Source organism: Salvelinus alpinus, chromosome 7 (assembly GCF_045679555.1).
Source record: "Salvelinus alpinus chromosome 7, SLU_Salpinus.1, whole genome shotgun sequence".
In the NCBI taxonomy this organism is placed as follows: Eukaryota; Metazoa; Chordata; class Actinopteri; order Salmoniformes; family Salmonidae; genus Salvelinus; species Salvelinus alpinus.
Window position 1 is genome coordinate 58,030,894 of NC_092092.1, and position 16,125 is coordinate 58,047,018.

At 49.4% G+C, this 16,125-nt stretch overlaps 1 protein-coding gene across 3 annotated transcripts; it reads right to left on the bottom strand.

Moving 5' to 3' along the window:
• Window positions 1–12,173: 12,173 nt before the first annotated feature.
• On the bottom strand, window positions 12,174–15,552 carry LOC139581312 (transcription cofactor vestigial-like protein 2). 3 transcript variants are annotated; one of them, XM_071410926.1, is made up of 5 exons: window positions 15,428–15,526; window positions 15,266–15,340; window positions 14,028–14,239; window positions 13,490–13,885; window positions 12,174–13,219 (listed from the first exon to the last, which is right to left on the bottom strand). In XM_071410926.1, exons 3-5 carry the CDS (start codon window positions 14,218–14,220, stop codon window positions 13,182–13,184), a joined length of 627 nt encoding a protein of 208 aa, XP_071267027.1. In that variant the 5' UTR covers window positions 14,221–14,239; window positions 15,266–15,340; window positions 15,428–15,526; the 3' UTR covers window positions 12,174–13,181. The 3 variants fall into 3 exon arrangements, with proteins under 3 accessions (XP_071267027.1, XP_071267025.1, XP_071267026.1); XM_071410924.1 differs by having other exon boundaries at window positions 15,266–15,552; XM_071410925.1 differs by having other exon boundaries at window positions 14,028–14,424; window positions 15,266–15,537.
• Window positions 15,553–16,125: the final 573 nt, after the last annotated feature.

Sequence of the window (16,125 nt, forward strand, 5' to 3'; positions counted from 1 at the left end):
CCTCTTCCTATGCTACTGTCTCACCTGTCCGTCCTCTTCCTATGCTACTGTCTCACCTGTCTGCTCTCTTCCTATGCTACTGCCTCACCTGTCCGTCCTCTTCCTATGCTACTGTCTCACCTGTCTGACCCCTTCCTATGCTACTGTCTCACCTGTCTGCTCTCTTCCTATCCTACTGTCTCACCTGTCTGCTCTCTTCCTATCCTACTGTCTGCTCTCTTCCTATTCTACTGTCTCACCTGTCTGTTCTCTTCCTATGCTACTGCCTCACCTGTCTGTCCTCTTCCTATGCTACTGTCTCACCTGTCTGTCCTCTTCCTATGCTACTGCCTCACCTGTCTGTCCTCTTCCTATGCTACTGCCTCACCTGTCTGCTCTCTTCCTATGCTACTGCCTCACCTGTCTACTGCCTCACCTGTCCGTCCTCTTCCTATGCTACTGCCTCACCTGTCTGTCCTCTTCCTATGCTACTGCCTCACCTGTCTACTGCCTCACCTGTCCGTCCTCTTCCTATGCTACTGCCTCACCTGTCTGTCCTCTTCCTATGCTACTGCCTCACCTGTCTGTCCTCTTCCTATGCTACTGCCTCACCTGTCTGTCCTCTTCCTATGCTACTGTCTCACCTGTCTGTCCTCTTCCTATTCTACTGCCTCACCTGTCTGTCCTCTTCCTATGCTACTGCCTCACCTGTCTGTCCTCTTCCTATGCTACTGTCTCACCTGTCTGTCCTCTTCCTATGCTACTGCCTCATCTGTTTGTCCTCTTCCTATGCTACTGCCTCACCTGTCTGTCCTCTTCCTATGCTACTGTCTCACCTGTCCGTCCTCTTCCTATGCTACTGCCTCACCTGTCTGTCCTCTTCCTATGATACTGCCTCACATGTCTGTCCTCTTCCTATGCTACTGCCTCACCTGTCTGTCCTCTTCCTATGCTACTGCCTCACCTGTCTGTCCTTTTCCTATGCTACTGCCTCACCTGTCTACTGCCTCACTTGTCTGTCCTCTTCCTATGCTACTGCCTCACCTGTCTACTGCCTCACCTGTCTGTCCTCTTCCTATGCTACTGCCTCACCTGTCCGTCCTCTTCCTATGCTACTGCCTCACCTGTCTACTGCCTCACCTGTCTGTCCTCTTCCTATTCTACTGCCTCACCTGTCTGTCCTCTTCCTATGCTACTGCCTCACCTGTCTGTCCTCTTCCTATGCTACTGCCTCACCTGTCTGTCCTCTTCCTATGCTACTGCCTTACCTGTCCGTCCTCTTCCTATGCTACTGCCTCAACTGTCTGAACTCTTCCTATGCTACTGCCTCACCTGTCTGTCCTCTTCCTATGCTACTGCCTCACCTCTCCGTCCTCTTCCTATGCTACTGCCTCACCTGTCTACTGCCTCACCCGTCCGTCCTCTTCCTATGCTACTGCCTCACCTGTCTGTCCTCTTCTTATGCTACTGCCTCACCTGTCTGTCCTCTTCCTATGCTACTGCCTCACCTGTCTGTCCTCTTCCTATGCTACTGCCTCACATGTCTGACCTCTTCCTATGCTACTGCCTCACCTGTCTGTCCTCTTCCTATGCTACTGCCTCACCTGTCTGTCCTCATCCTATGCTACTGCCTCACCTGTCTGTCCTCTTCCTATGCTACTGCCTCACCTGTCTGTCCTCTTCCTATGCTACTGCCTCACCTGTCTGTCATCTTCCTATGCTACTGCCTCACCTGTCTGTCCTCTTCCTATGCTACTGTCTCACCTGTCTGTCCTCTTCCTATGCTACTGCCTCACCTGTCTGTCCTCTTCCTATGCTACTGTCTCACCTGTCTGTCCTCTTCCTATGCTACTGCCTCACCTGTCTGACCTCTTCCAATGTTACGCCCTCACCTGTCCGTCCTCTTCTTATGCTACTGCCTCACCTGTCTATCCTCTTCCTATGCTACTGCCTCACCTGTCTCACCTCTTCCTATGCTACTGCCTCACCTGTCTGACCTCTTCCAATGTTACTGCCTCACCTGTCTGACCTCTTCCTATGCTACTGCCTCACCTGTCTGTCCTCTTCCTATGATACTGTCTCACCTGTCTGTCCTCTTCCTATGCTACTGCCTCACCTGTCTGACCTCTTCCTATGCTACTGCCTCACCTGTCTGCTCTCTTCCTATGCTACTGCCTCGCCTTTCTTCCCTCTTCCTATTCTACTGTCTCACCTGTCCGTCTTCTTCCTATGCTACTGTCTCAATTGTCCGTCCTCTTCCTATGCTACTGTCTCACCTGTCCGTCCTCTTCCTATGCTACTGACTCACCTGTCTGTCCTCTTCCTATGCTACTGTCTCACCTGTCCATCCTCTTCCTATGCTACTGCCTCACCTGTCCGTCCTCTTCCTATGCTACTGCCTCACCTGTCTACTGCCTCACCTGTCTACTGCCTCACCTGTCCGTCCTCTTCCTATGCTACTGCCTCACCTGTCTGTCCTCTTCCTATGCTACTGTCTCACCTGTCTGTCCTCTTCCTATGCTACTGCCTCACCGGTCTGTCCTCTTCCGATGCTACTGCCTCGCCTGTCCGTCCTCTTCTTCTGCTACTGCCTCGCCTGTCTGACCCCTTCCTATGCTACTGCCTCGCCTCTCTTCCCTATTCCTATGCTACTGTCTCACCTGTCCGTCCTCTTCCTATGCTACTGTCTCACCTGTCTGCTCTCATCCTATGCTACTGCCTCACCTGTCTGTCCTCTTCCTATGCTACTGTCTCACCTGTCTGTCCTCTTCCTATACTACTGTCTCACCTGTCTTCCCTATTCCTATTCTACTGTCTCACCTGTCTGTTCTCTTCCTATGCTACTGCCTCACCTGTCTGTCCTCTTCCTATGCTACTGCCTCACCTGTCTGTCCTCTTCCCATGCTACTGCCTCACCTGTCTGTCCTCTTCCTATGCTACTGTCTCACCTGTCTGTCCTCTTCCTATGCTACTGTCTCACCTGTCTTCCCTCTTCCTATTCTACTGTCTCACCTGTCTGCTCTCTTCCTATGCTACTGTCTCACCTGTCTGTCCTCTTCCTATGCTACTGCCTCATCTGTCTGTCCTCTTCCTATGCTACTGTCTCACCTGTCCGTCCTCTTCCTATGCTACTGTCTCACCTGTCCGTCCTCTTCCTATGCTACTGCCTCACCTGTCTTCCCTCGTCCTATGCTACTGCCTCACCTGTCTGTCCTCTTCCTATGCTACTGTCTCACCTGTCTGTCCTCTTCCTATGCTACTGCCTCACCTGTCTGTCCTCTTCCGATGCTACTGCCTCGCCTGTCCGTCCTCTTCCTATGCTACTGCCTCGCCTGTCTGACCCCTTCCTATGCTACTGCCTCGCCTTTCTTCCCTCTTCCTATGCTACTGTCTCACCTGTCCGTCCTCTTCCTATGCTACTGTCTCACCTGTCTGCTCTCTTCCTATGCTACTGCCTCACCTGTCTGTCCTCTTCCTATGCTACTGTCTCACCTGTCTGTCCTCTTCCTATGCTACTGCCTCACCTGTCTGTCCTCTTCCTATGCTACTGCCTCACCTGTCTGACCTCTTCCTAGGTTACTGCCTCACCTGTCTGACCTCTTCCTATGCTAATGCCTCACCTGTCTGTCCTCTTCCTATGATACTGTCTCACCTGTCTGTCCTCTTCCTATGATACTGTCTCACCTGTCTGTCCTCTTCCTATGCTACTGCCTCACCTGTCTGACCTCTTCCTATGCTACTGCCTCACCTGTCTGCTCTCTTCCTATGCTACTGCCTCGCCTTTCTTCCCTCTTCCTATTCTACTGTCTCACCTGTCCGTCTTCTTCCTATGCTACTGTCTCACTTGTCCGTCCTCTTCCTATGCTACTGTCTCACCTGTCCGTCCTCTTCCTATGCTACTGACTCACCTGTCTGTCCTCTTCCTATGCTACTGTCTCACCTGTCCATCCTCTTCCTATGCTACTGCCTCACCTGTCTGTCCTCTTCCTATGCTACTGCCTCACCTGTCCGTCTTCTTCCTATGCTACTGCCTCACCTGTCTACTGCCTCACCTGTCCGTCCTCTTCCTATGCTACTGCCTCACCTGTCTGTCCTCTTCCTATGCTACTGCCTCACCTGTCCGTCCTCTTCCTAGGCTACTGCCTCACCTGTCTACTGCCTCACCTGTCCGTCCTCTTCCTATGCTACTGCCTCACCTGTCTGTCCTCTTCCTATGCTACTGCCTCACCTGTCTGTCCTCTTCCTATGCTACTGCCTCACCTGTCTGTCCTCTCCCTATGCTACTGCCTCACCTGTCTGACCTCTTCCTATGCTACTGCCTCACCTGTCTGTCCTCTTCCTATGCTACTGCCTCACCTGTCTGTCCTCTTCCTATGCTACTGCCTCACCTGTCTGTCCTCTTCCTATGCTACTGCCTCACCTGTCTGTCCTCTTCCTATGCTACTGTCTCACCTGTCTGTCCTCTTCCTATGCTACTGCCTCACCTGTCTGTCCTCTTGCTATGCTACTGCCTCACCTGTCTGTCCTCTTCCTATGCTACTGCATCACCTGTCTGTCCTCTTCCTACGCTATTGCCTCGCCTTTCTTCCCTCTTCCTATGCTACTGCCTCGCCTTTCTTCCCTCTTCCTATGCTACTGTCTCACCTGTCTGTCCTCTTCCTATGCTACTGCCTCACCTGTCTGTCCTCTTCCTATGCTACTGTCTCACCTGTCCGTCCTCTTCCTATGCTACTGCCTCACCTGTCTGTCCTCTTCCTATGCTACTGTCTCACCTGTCTGTCCTCTTCCTATGCTACTGCCTCACCTGTCTGTCCTCTTCCGATGCTACTGCCTCGCCTGTCCGTCCTCTTCCTATGCTACTGCCTCGCCTGTCTGACCCCTTCCTATGCTACTGCCTCGCCTTTCTTCCCTCTTCCTATGCTACTGTCTCACCTGTCCGTCCTCTTCCTATGCTACTGTCTCACCTGTCTGCTCTCTTCCTATGCTACTGCCTCACCTGTCTGTCCTCTTCCTATTCTACTGTCTCACCTGTCTGTTCTCTTCCTATGCTACTGCCTCACCTGTCTGTCCTCTTCCTATGCTACTGTTTCACCTGTCTGTCCTCTTCCTATGCTACTGCCTCACCTGTCTGTCCTCTTCCTATGCTACTGCCTCACCTGTCTGCTCTCTTCCTATGCTACTGCCTCACCTGTCTACTGCCTCACCTGTCTTCCCTCTTCCTATGCTACTGCCTCACCTGTCTGTCCTCTTCCTATGCTACTGTCTCACCTGTCTGTCCTCTTCCTATGCTACTGCCTCACCTGTCTGTCCTCTTCCGATGCTACTGCCTCGCCTGTCTGTCCTCTTCCTATGATACTGTCTCACCTGTCTGTCCTCTTCCTATGCTACTGCCTCACCTGTCTGACCTCTTCCTATGCTACTGCCTCACCTGTCTGCTCTCTTCCTATGCTACTGCCTCGCCTTTCTTCCCTCTTCCTATTCTACTGTCTCACCTGTCCGTCTTCTTCCTATGCTACTGTCTCACTTGTCCGTCCTCTTCCTATGCTACTGTCTCACCTGTCCGTCCTCTTCCTATGCTACTGACTCACCTGTCTGTCCTCTTCCTATGCTACTGTCTCACCTGTCCATCCTCTTCCTATGCTACTGCCTCACCTGTCTGTCCTCTTCCTATGCTACTGCCTCACCTGTCCGTCTTCTTCCTATGCTACTGCCTCACCTGTCTACTGCCTCACCTGTCCGTCCTCTTCCTATGCTACTGCCTCACCTGTCTGTCCTCTTCCTATGCTACTGCCTCACCTGTCCGTCCTCTTCCTAGGCTACTGCCTCACCTGTCTACTGCCTCACCTGTCCGTCCTCTTCCTATGCTACTGCCTCACCTGTCTGTCCTCTTCCTATGCTACTGCCTCACCTGTCTGTCCTCTTCCTATGCTACTGCCTCACCTGTCTGTCCTCTCCCTATGCTACTGCCTCACCTGTCTGACCTCTTCCTATGCTACTGCCTCACCTGTCTGTCCTCTTCCTATGCTACTGCCTCACCTGTCTGTCCTCTTCCTATGCTACTGCCTCACCTGTCTGTCCTCTTCCTATGCTACTGCCTCACCTGTCTGTCCTCTTCCTATGCTACTCTCTCACCTGTCTGTCCTCTTCCTATGCTACTGCCTCACCTGTCTGTCCTCTTGCTATGCTACTGCCTCACCTGTCTGTCCTCTTCCTATGCTACTGCATCACCTGTCTGTCCTCTTCCTACGCTATTGCCTCGCCTTTCTTCCCTCTTCCTATGCTACTGCCTCGCCTTTCTTCCCTCTTCCTATGCTACTGTCTCACCTGTCTGTCCTCTTCCTATGCTACTGCCTCACCTGTCTGTCCTCTTCCTATGCTACTGTCTCACCTGTCCGTCCTCTTCCTATGCTACTGCCTCACCTGTCTGTCCTCTTCCTATGCTACTGTCTCACCTGTCTGACCTCTTCCTATGCTACTGCCTCACCTGTCTGTCCTCTTCCGATGCTACTGCCTCGCCTGTCCGTCCTCTTCCTATGCTACTGCCTCGCCTGTCTGACCCCTTCCTATGCTACTGCCTCGCCTTTCTTCCCTCTTCCTATGCTACTGTCTCACCTGTCCGTCCTCTTCCTATGCTACTGTCTCACCTGTCTGCTCTCTTCCTATGCTACTGCCTCACCTGTCTGTCCTCTTCCTATTCTACTGTCTCACCTGTCTGTTCTCTTCCTATGCTACTGCCTCACCTGTCTGTCCTCTTCCTATGCTACTGTTTCACCTGTCTGTCCTCTTCCTATGCTACTGCCTCACCTGTCTGTCCTCTTCCTATGCTACTGCCTCACCTGTCTGCTCTCTTCCTATGCTACTGCCTCACCTGTCTACTGCCTCACCTGTCTTCCCTCTTCCTATGCTACTGCCTCACCTGTCTGTCCTCTTCCTATGCTACTGTCTCACCTGTCTGTCCTCTTCCTATGCTACTGCCTCACCTGTCTGTCCTCTTCCGATGCTACTGCCTCGCCTGTCCGTCCTCTTCCTATGCTACTGCCTCGCCTGTCTGTCCCCTTCCTATGCTACTGCCTCGCCTTTCTTCCCTCTTCCTATGCTACTGTCTCACCTGTCCGTCCTCTTCCTATGCTACTGTCTCACCTGTCTGCTCTCTTCCTATGCTACTGCCTCACCTGTCCGTCCTCTTCCTATGCTACTGTCTCACCTGTCTGACCCCTTCCTATGCTACTGTCTCACCTGTCTGCTCTCTTCCTATCCTACTGTCTCACCTGTCTGCTCTCTTCCTATCCTACTGTCTGCTCTCTTCCTATTCTACTGTCTCACCTGTCTGTTCTCTTCCTATGCTACTGCCTCACCTGTCTGTCCTCTTCCTATGCTACTGTCTCACCTGTCTGTCCTCTTCCTATGCTACTGCCTCACCTGTCTGTCCTCTTCCTATGCTACTGCCTCACCTGTCTGCTCTCTTCCTATGCTACTGCCTCACCTGTCTACTGCCTCACCTGTCCGTCCTCTTCCTATGCTACTGCCTCACCTGTCTGTCCTCTTCCTATGCTACTGCCTCACCTGTCTACTGCCTCACCTGTCCGTCCTCTTCCTATGCTACTGCCTCACCTGTCTGTCCTCTTCCTATGCTACTGCCTCACCTGTCTGTCCTCTTCCTATGCTACTGCCTCACCTGTCTGTACTCTTCCTATGCTACTGTCTCACCTGTCTGTCCTCTTCCTATGCTACTGCCTCACCTGTCTGTCCTCTTCCTATGCTACTGCCTCACCTGTCTGTCCTCTTCCTATGCTACTGTCTCACCTGTCTGTCCTCTTCCTATGCTACTGCCTCATCTGTTTGTCCTCTTCCTATGCTACTGCCTCACCTGTCTGTCCTCTTCCTATGCTACTGTCTCACCTGTCCGTCCTCTTCCTATGCTACTGCCTCACCTGTCTGTCATCTTCCTATGATACTGCCTCACATGTCTGTCCTCTTCCTATGCTACTGCCTCACCTGTCTGTCCTCTTCCTATGCTACTGCCTCACCTGTCTGTCCTTTTCCTATGCTACTGCCTCACCTGTCTACTGCCTCACTTGTCTGTCCTCTTCCTATGCTACTGCCTCACCTGTCTACTGCCTCACCTGTCTGTCCTCTTCCTATGCTACTGCCTCACCTGTCCGTCCTCTTCCTATGCTACTGCCTCACCTGTCTACTGCCTCACCTGTCTGTCCTCTTCCTATGCTACTGCCTCACCTGTCTGTCCTCTTCCTATGCTACTGCCTCACCTGTCTGTCCTCTTCCTATGCTACTGCCTCACCTGTCTGTCCTCTTCCTATGCTACTGCCTTACCTGTCCGTCCTCTTCCTATGCTACTGCCTCAACTGTCTGAACTCTTCCTATGCTACTGCCTCACCTGTCTGTCCTCTTCCTATGCTACTGCCTCACCTGTCCGTCCTCTTCCTATGCTACTGCCTCACCTGTCTACTGCCTCACCCGTCCGTCCTCTTCCTATGCTACTGCCTCACCTGTCTGTCCTCTTCCTATGCTACTGCCTCACCTGTCTGTCCTCTTCCTATGCTACTGCCTCACCTGTCTGTCCTCTTCCTATGCTACTGCCTCACATGTCTGACCTCTTCCTATGCTACTGCCTCACCTGTCTGTCCTCTTCCTATGCTACTGCCTCACCTGTCTGTCCTCATCCTATGCTACTGCCTCACCTGTCTGTCCTCTTCCTATGCTACTGCCTCACCTGTCTGTCCTCTTCCTATGCTACTGTCTCACCTGTCTGTCATCTTCCTATGCTACTGCCTCACCTGTCTGTCCTCTTCCTATGCTACTGTCTCACCTGTCTGTCCTCTTCCTATGCTACTGCCTCACCTGTCTGTCCTCTTCCTATGCTACTGTCTCACCTGTCTGTCCTCTTCCTATGCTACTGCCTCACCTGTCTGACCTCTTCCAATGTTACGCCCTCACCTGTCCGTCCTCTTCCTATGCTACTGCCTCACCTGTCTATCCTCTTCCTATGCTACTGCCTCACCTGTCTCACCTCTTCCTATGCTACTGCCTCACCTGTCTGACCTCTTCCCATGTTACTGCCTCACCTGTCTGGCCTCTTCCTATGCTACTGCCTCACCTGTCTGTCCTCTTCCTATGATACTGTCTCACCTGTCTGTCCTCTTCCTATGCTACTGCCTCACCTGTCTGACCTCTTCCTATGCTACTGCCTCACCTGTCTGCTCTCTTCCTATGCTACTGCCTCGCCTTTCTTCCCTCTTCCTATTCTACTGTCTCACCTGTCCGTCTTCTTCCTATGCTACTGTCTCAATTGTCCGTCCTCTTCCTATGCTACTGTCTCACCTGTCCGTCCTCTTCCTATGCTACTGACTCACCTGTCTGTCCTCTTCCTATGCTACTGTCTCACCTGTCCATCCTCTTCCTATGCTACTGCCTCACCTGTCCGTCCTCTTCCTATGCTACTGCCTCACCTGTCTACTGCCTCACCTGTCCGTCCTCTTCCTATGCTACTGCCTCACCTGTCTGTCCTCTTCCTATGCTACTGTCTCACCTGTCTGTCCTCTTCCTATGCTACTGCCTCACCGGTCTGTCCTCTTCCGATGCTACTGCCTCGCCTGTCCGTCCTCTTCCTCTGCTACTGCCTCGCCTGTCTGACCCCTTCCTATGCTACTGCCTCGCCTCTCTTCCCTATTCCTATGCTACTGTCTCACCTGTCCGTCCTCTTCCTATGCTACTGTCTCACCTGTCTGCTCTCTTCCTATGCTACTGCCTCACCTGTCTGTCCTCTTCCTATGCTACTGTCTCACCTGTCTGTCCTCTTCCTATACTACTGTCTCACCTGTCTTCCCTATTCCTATTCTACTGTCTCACCTGTCTGTTCTCTTCCTATGCTACTGCCTCACCTGTCTGTCCTCTTCCTATGCTACTGCCTCACCTGTCTGTCCTCTTCCCATGCTACTGCCTCACCTGTCTGTCCTCTTCCTATGCTACTGTCTCACCTGTCTGTCCTCTTCCTATGCTACTGTCTCACCTGTCTTCCCTCTTCCTATTCTACTGTCTCACCTGTCTGCTCTCTTCCTATGCTACTGTCTCACCTGTCTGTTCTCTTCCTATGCTACTGCCTCACCTGTCTGTCCTCTTCCTATGCTACTGTCTCACCTGTCCGTCCTCTTCCTATGCTACTGTCTCACCTGTCCGTCCTCTTCCTATGCTACTGTCTCACCTGTCTGCTATCTTCCTATGCTACTGTCTCACCTGTCTGTCCTCTTCCTATGCTACTGTCTCACCTGTCTGCTCTCTTCCTATGCTACTGCCTCACCTGTCTGCTCTCTTCCTATGCTACTGCCTCACCTGTCTGTCCTCTTCCAATGCTACTGCCTCACCTGTCTGTCCTCTTCCTATGCCACTGCCTCACCTGTCTGTCCTCTTCCTATGCTACTGTCTCACTTGTCCGTCCTCTTCCTATGCTACTGTCTCACCTGTCTGTCCTCTTCCTATTCTACTGTCTCACCTGTCTTCCCTCTTCCTATGCTAATGCCTCACCTGTCCGTCCTCTTCCTATGCTACTGCCTCACCTGTCTGTCCTCTTCCTATGCTACTGCCTCACCTGTCTGTCCTCTTCCTATGCTACTGTCTCACCTGTCTGTCCTCTTCCTATGCTACTGTCTCACCTGTCTTTCCTCTTCCTATGCTACTGTCTCACCTGTCTGTCCTCTTCCTATGCTACTGCCTCACCTGTCTGTCCTCTTCCTATGCTACTTTCTCACCTGTCTGTCCTCTTCCTATGCTACTGTCTCACCTGTCTGTCCTCTTCCTATGCTACTGCCTCACCTGTCTGTCCTCTTCCTATGCTACTGTTTCACCTGTCCGTCCTCTTCCTATGCTAATGCCTCACCTGTCCGTCCTCTTCCTATGCTACTGTCTCACCTGTCTGTCCTCTTCCTATGCTACTGTCTCACCTGTCTGTCCTCTTCCTATGCTACTGTCTCACCTGTCTGTCCTCTTCCTACGCTACTGACTGTCTCACCTGTCTGCTGTCCGTCCTCTTCCTATGCTACTGTCTCACCTGTCTGTCCTCTTCCTATGCTACTGTCTCACCTGTCTGTCCTCTTCCTATGCTACTGCCTCACCTGTCTGACCTCTTCCTATGCTACTGTCTCACCTGTCTGTCCTCTTCCTATGCTACTGCCTCACCTGTCTGTCCTCTTCCTATGCTACTGCCTCACCTGTCTGTCCTCTTCCTATGCTACTGCCTCACCTGTCCGTCCTCTTCCTATGCTACTGCCTCACCTGTCCGTCCTCTTCCTATGCTACTGTCTCACCTGTCTGCTCTCTTCCTATGCTACTGCCTCACCTGTCTGACCCCTTCCTATGCTACTGTCTCACCTGTCCGTCCTCTTCCTATGCTACTGTCTCACCTGTCTGACCCCTTCCTATGCTACTGTCTCACCTGTCTGCTCTCTTCCTATTCTACTGTCTCACCTGTCTGCTCTCTTCCTATGCTACAGCCTCACCTGTCCGTCCTCTTCCTATGCTACTGTCTCACCTGTCTGTCCTCTTCCTATGCTACTGTCTCACCTGTCTGTCCTCTTCCTATGCTACTGCCTCACCTGTCTGTCCTCTTCCTATGCTACTGTCTCACCTGTCCGTCCTCTTCTTATGCTACTGCCTCACCTGTCTGACCCCTTCCTATGCTACTGTCTCACCTGTCTGCTCTCTTCCTATGCTACTGTCTCACCTGTCTGTCCTCTTCCTATGCTACTGTCTCACCTGTCTGTCCTCTTCCTATGCTAGTGCCTCACCTGTCTGTCCTCTTCCTATGCTACTGTCTCACCTGTCCGTCCTCTTCCTATGCTACTGCCTCACCTGTCTGACCCCTTCCTATGCTACTGTCTCACCTGTCTGCTCTCTTCCTATCCTACTGTCTCACCTGTCTGCTCTCTTCCTATCCTACTGTCTGCTCTCTTCCTATTTTACTGTCTCACCTGTCTGCTCTCTTCCTATGCTACTACTGAAACACAATGCAACACCCCTCTCGATGTCGTCCCTCTTTTTTTTAGTGTCAATGGATAAAGAATTTCACAGTTATGTTTGACACCTTTTAGCAAAGTACCGTTCAAAAACATTTACAGGGCGGAAGATGCATTGTCATGGCCACTTTGTTCTAACCAACATTTTAACAAAAATTCTCTGCCCAGTTCGGAGAGGAAAAATATTTTATTTGTATTACTGAATATAATCCACTATGCATCAATAAAATATCCACACATGAAAAATTAATGAGAAAACAAATTAACATTTGAATAGTCTAATATTATTTTCAAGTGACATTTTGTACATTTGGCACCTCTTCCCTCTTCATGTTTTCAGCCATATGGTGGCAGTATGGTCACACTTGTTCTAAATGGCTCGAGGTCTGTTCCTGGGAGAGTAATGTACACTTTCCAGGCAAAAGATATTTCATCTAATCCAGATCAATCCAGATGTCCAGATGTTTTTGCACTTCATTAAGATGTAACAGATAAATTTTTTATGTTTAATCCAAAGTCTTACAACTAAATTATTACAGTAAAAGAGCGTTGTGTCAATGCCTACAGTGCAAAGTAGATTGCTGCTGAGCATACGAAGTAGACAATTCCTGAATAACCTTTTTCATAAAACTCTCCATAAACCCCTTTCATTTTCATGGCAATCATTTATAAGGATATCAACTGCATTTCATTCATTTGCTATGAGCTAAACCTTATTAGCTGGTTCCACATCACAAATGAAAATCACATCAGAACCCCCTCCTTCCGAAGTCCACACATTGAAGGAAGAAACAGCTATTCATAAACACCAGTATTTCAATAAATGTTTGAAATTGTTAAATTGTAAAAAATTAAAAATACAATTACGTAGGAACTTGATGTAAGTATGTAATGTAAACTTTCTCCACAATCGAAACAGGCTATTTTTGATTTTTGATTTAACACTGACCCCCCCCCCGACTCGTTGAATTATAATCCGGTTTGCAAACAGGTTAGTCAGAAAGTGTTTTGTTTCTGAGAGGCCGTTCCAGCTGTTGCATTTCAAGGAACTGTAATCCTTCCGAGAGTGGCTGTGGAGGAGGCCGGTTTGGCAGGAAATTGTCTGATTACCAGAGGGAGCACAGCATGCATGTGTTGCAGACTCTTCTCTCTCTTCCCTGCGCACTGACACTTCATTTAATACCAATACAGGTCCTTTTTCTCCAGAACTATTCCTGAAAGAGGGAAGAATAGGTGATGAATAACTCAAAACAGACCTTTTGAAAACCAACCAAACAATCAAATGATATGAAGTTGAGAAAAAGCACTGAATCACAGGTACTGTGAAACCTCCCTAATCTTCACAACACCAATGAATTTTGGATGGTAGATTTATCTGACAGTGATCTAGGCTACAGTTCACTATCTAATCTATGTGTAAGAGAGACGTCTTCCTCTTCCTACACATGAATAGTGATAAGGGATCTGTGTTGAGGAAGCCATACCTGAGTCAGGGTTCATGGGTTCTCTGAAGACCGGGTGACCTGTCCAGCTAGGGAAAAGCTCTGGTTTGGAGCCTGAGACCATGTCTGCAGCCACCTCTGACCGGTCACTGTGGAGGAGATTGAGCAGGGAGTTGGTGTAATGCTGTCCAGTGACCCCCAGGCCCTCAGGGGACATGGCATGGGGATAGGCCATGGCGGGCAGGCCCAGACCACCATGTTGCCTGGAGGCGGAGGCCCAGGGGCTGGGGCTCTCGTCTGGGGAGTCGAGGGCGGGGGGGTGGCTGGAGCTGGACTCCTTGGTGTTGCTCAGCTGAAGGGAACCAGAGACAGGGGCAAAGTGGCCTTCAGACCAGGACGGGGTTGAGACACCCCACTGACAAGACGTTAAGTCAGACTCTGAAACAGATTGAGAAAAAGTATCTAGAATTGTATTTCATTGTGTACATTTCACGTCAGTGAACACTTGTTTTCTTGTTCGGTGCACACAGCATCAGGATGATAAACTTAATTGCACAGTATGAGATATGAGTCTGCTCACCAGATTTGACAGCTTTGCGGCTCTTTTTGCCCTTCCCGCTGGGGGCCTTGTTCTTGCCGGCCTTGCCGAGGGCACGGGTGAAGTGTTGGTCCACCATGCTACCAATGTCACCCTGGAAGTAGGTGAAGATGACTCTATCGGACTGCACCTCTGTCTTTACAACTTCCTGGGGGCTACCTGAACGAACTGCCATCGCTGACTCAACTCAGATCCTGGTGGAACATAGTAGAGTACAGTGGAGGCTGCTGAGGGGAGGATGGCTCATAATAATGGCCGTAACGGAGCATATGGAATGGCATCAAACACATGGAAACCATTTGTTTGATGTATTTGATACCATTCCGCTCCAGCCTTTACCAACGAGCCCGTCCTACCCGATTAAGGTGTCACCAACCTCCTGTGGTAGAGTACAGTAGTTGGAAGGTAGAGAACATTGATATTGTGAATAGCAAATCCATCTGTAGGCTAGGCTACTCATACAGCATGTGATTGTTTCATTAATTGGAATTATGCCGTTTGTAAGTCTATCATTTAGGATATGGATTTAATTTGCTTTGCTTTATCTTGGCCAGGTCGCAGTTGTAAATGAGAACTTGTTCTCAACTAGCTTACCCGGTTAAATAAAGGTGAAATAAAAATGTAAATGTTATAACTCTCTCGGTTTGGATCGGATTTCCTGACTTGGATGGAGGCTGTAGCATCCAGGGGAATTAACCGATCATCTCGCCATGAAGTAGTCAAATAGTTATTTTTTTATTTTGTTTTAATCAAAAAAAGGAAAGTCCTGAGGGGCTTATTTGATTCACCAACAGTTGAAAAATCCCCGTCAGCCGTGTATGTATGACCATAACAGAATGGGCAGGATAAGCTTTCCAAAACGTGACTGAAATTACATATTTTAATTGCAGATATCTGTTATTTGAAAACAATGTCTGCTCGTCAATACACACATTATAGGTACAAAGTAAATCGATGCTTATTGCTGTCCACATGTTACAAGCTACATACCTTTCATCACAACTTAGTGATAAAAATCTGATAAAAATCAACAACCATATAATATTGAATGAAAAAGTTCCTAAGTGACATAAATCAGAGAATAATAGATACACCATAAATGGTTGTGGTGAATTATAATAATCAGAGATGTATCTGCAAATATTGTTAATACCATATATTACATTGACAGTATTCTTAGATTATATCAGAAGAAAGGAATACATGACATGTACTCTTACCTGAGCAGGTGAGCTCCTCTGACCAAGGACCAAGTTCCTAGTTTGATTGATTGAAGGAACCTTTGCTGTTGTTGCCTACATGTAATTGCCAAAAATGAGTCAAAATATCATTCCTTTGACAACAGAACTGGCATTCTTCAAATGCTGCTGATATAACACAACCTTTGAAGATCGTCGTGCTCTCTCAAGTTTCCAGATTGACGGAGTAAACATCAAACTCTCCGCTTATTGGAGTCAGACAACCTGCCTCCATTCAACACATCCAGCGCTCCAGCTGTCTGCTGTGCAGTAGACATCGGGAGGGAGGGTGTGACGCGCTATAAACTCGGTATGATGAGAATGTAACTCAACAAGTTCCTCCACACACTTGCAGCACCTTTATAAAAACATTCCTTAGTGAACTGCACTGCCAAAAACGTCTGTTCACTTTTAGAAAAGAGTTTATGGGAACACATTCTCTATGGGAAGGGTTTGTCAGTTAGAAAGTTTGGAACTATCTACAGTTTGATATTGGAAGGGTTAAAATAAATAATAGCATGGTTATAGAATGGCTATTGCTTTGTGATATTTACATTATCATACTTTCTGTGCACTGTGCAAGTAATAATCCTAATGTCAATCTAAGACAAGCATTGAATGCTCAGTATAGATGGTTTCCTACGAGCAGAATGCAGACAGCTGAGCATTTTCAGACAGTAACGTAATTGCAATAATGCAATAAATAAATATTTTATATTCGTGTCACGCCCTGACCTTGATCAAATCAAATATATTTATATAGCCCTTCTTACACCAGCTTCTTACACCAGCTGATATCTCAAAGTGCTGTACAGAATCCCAGCCTAAAACCCCAAACAGCA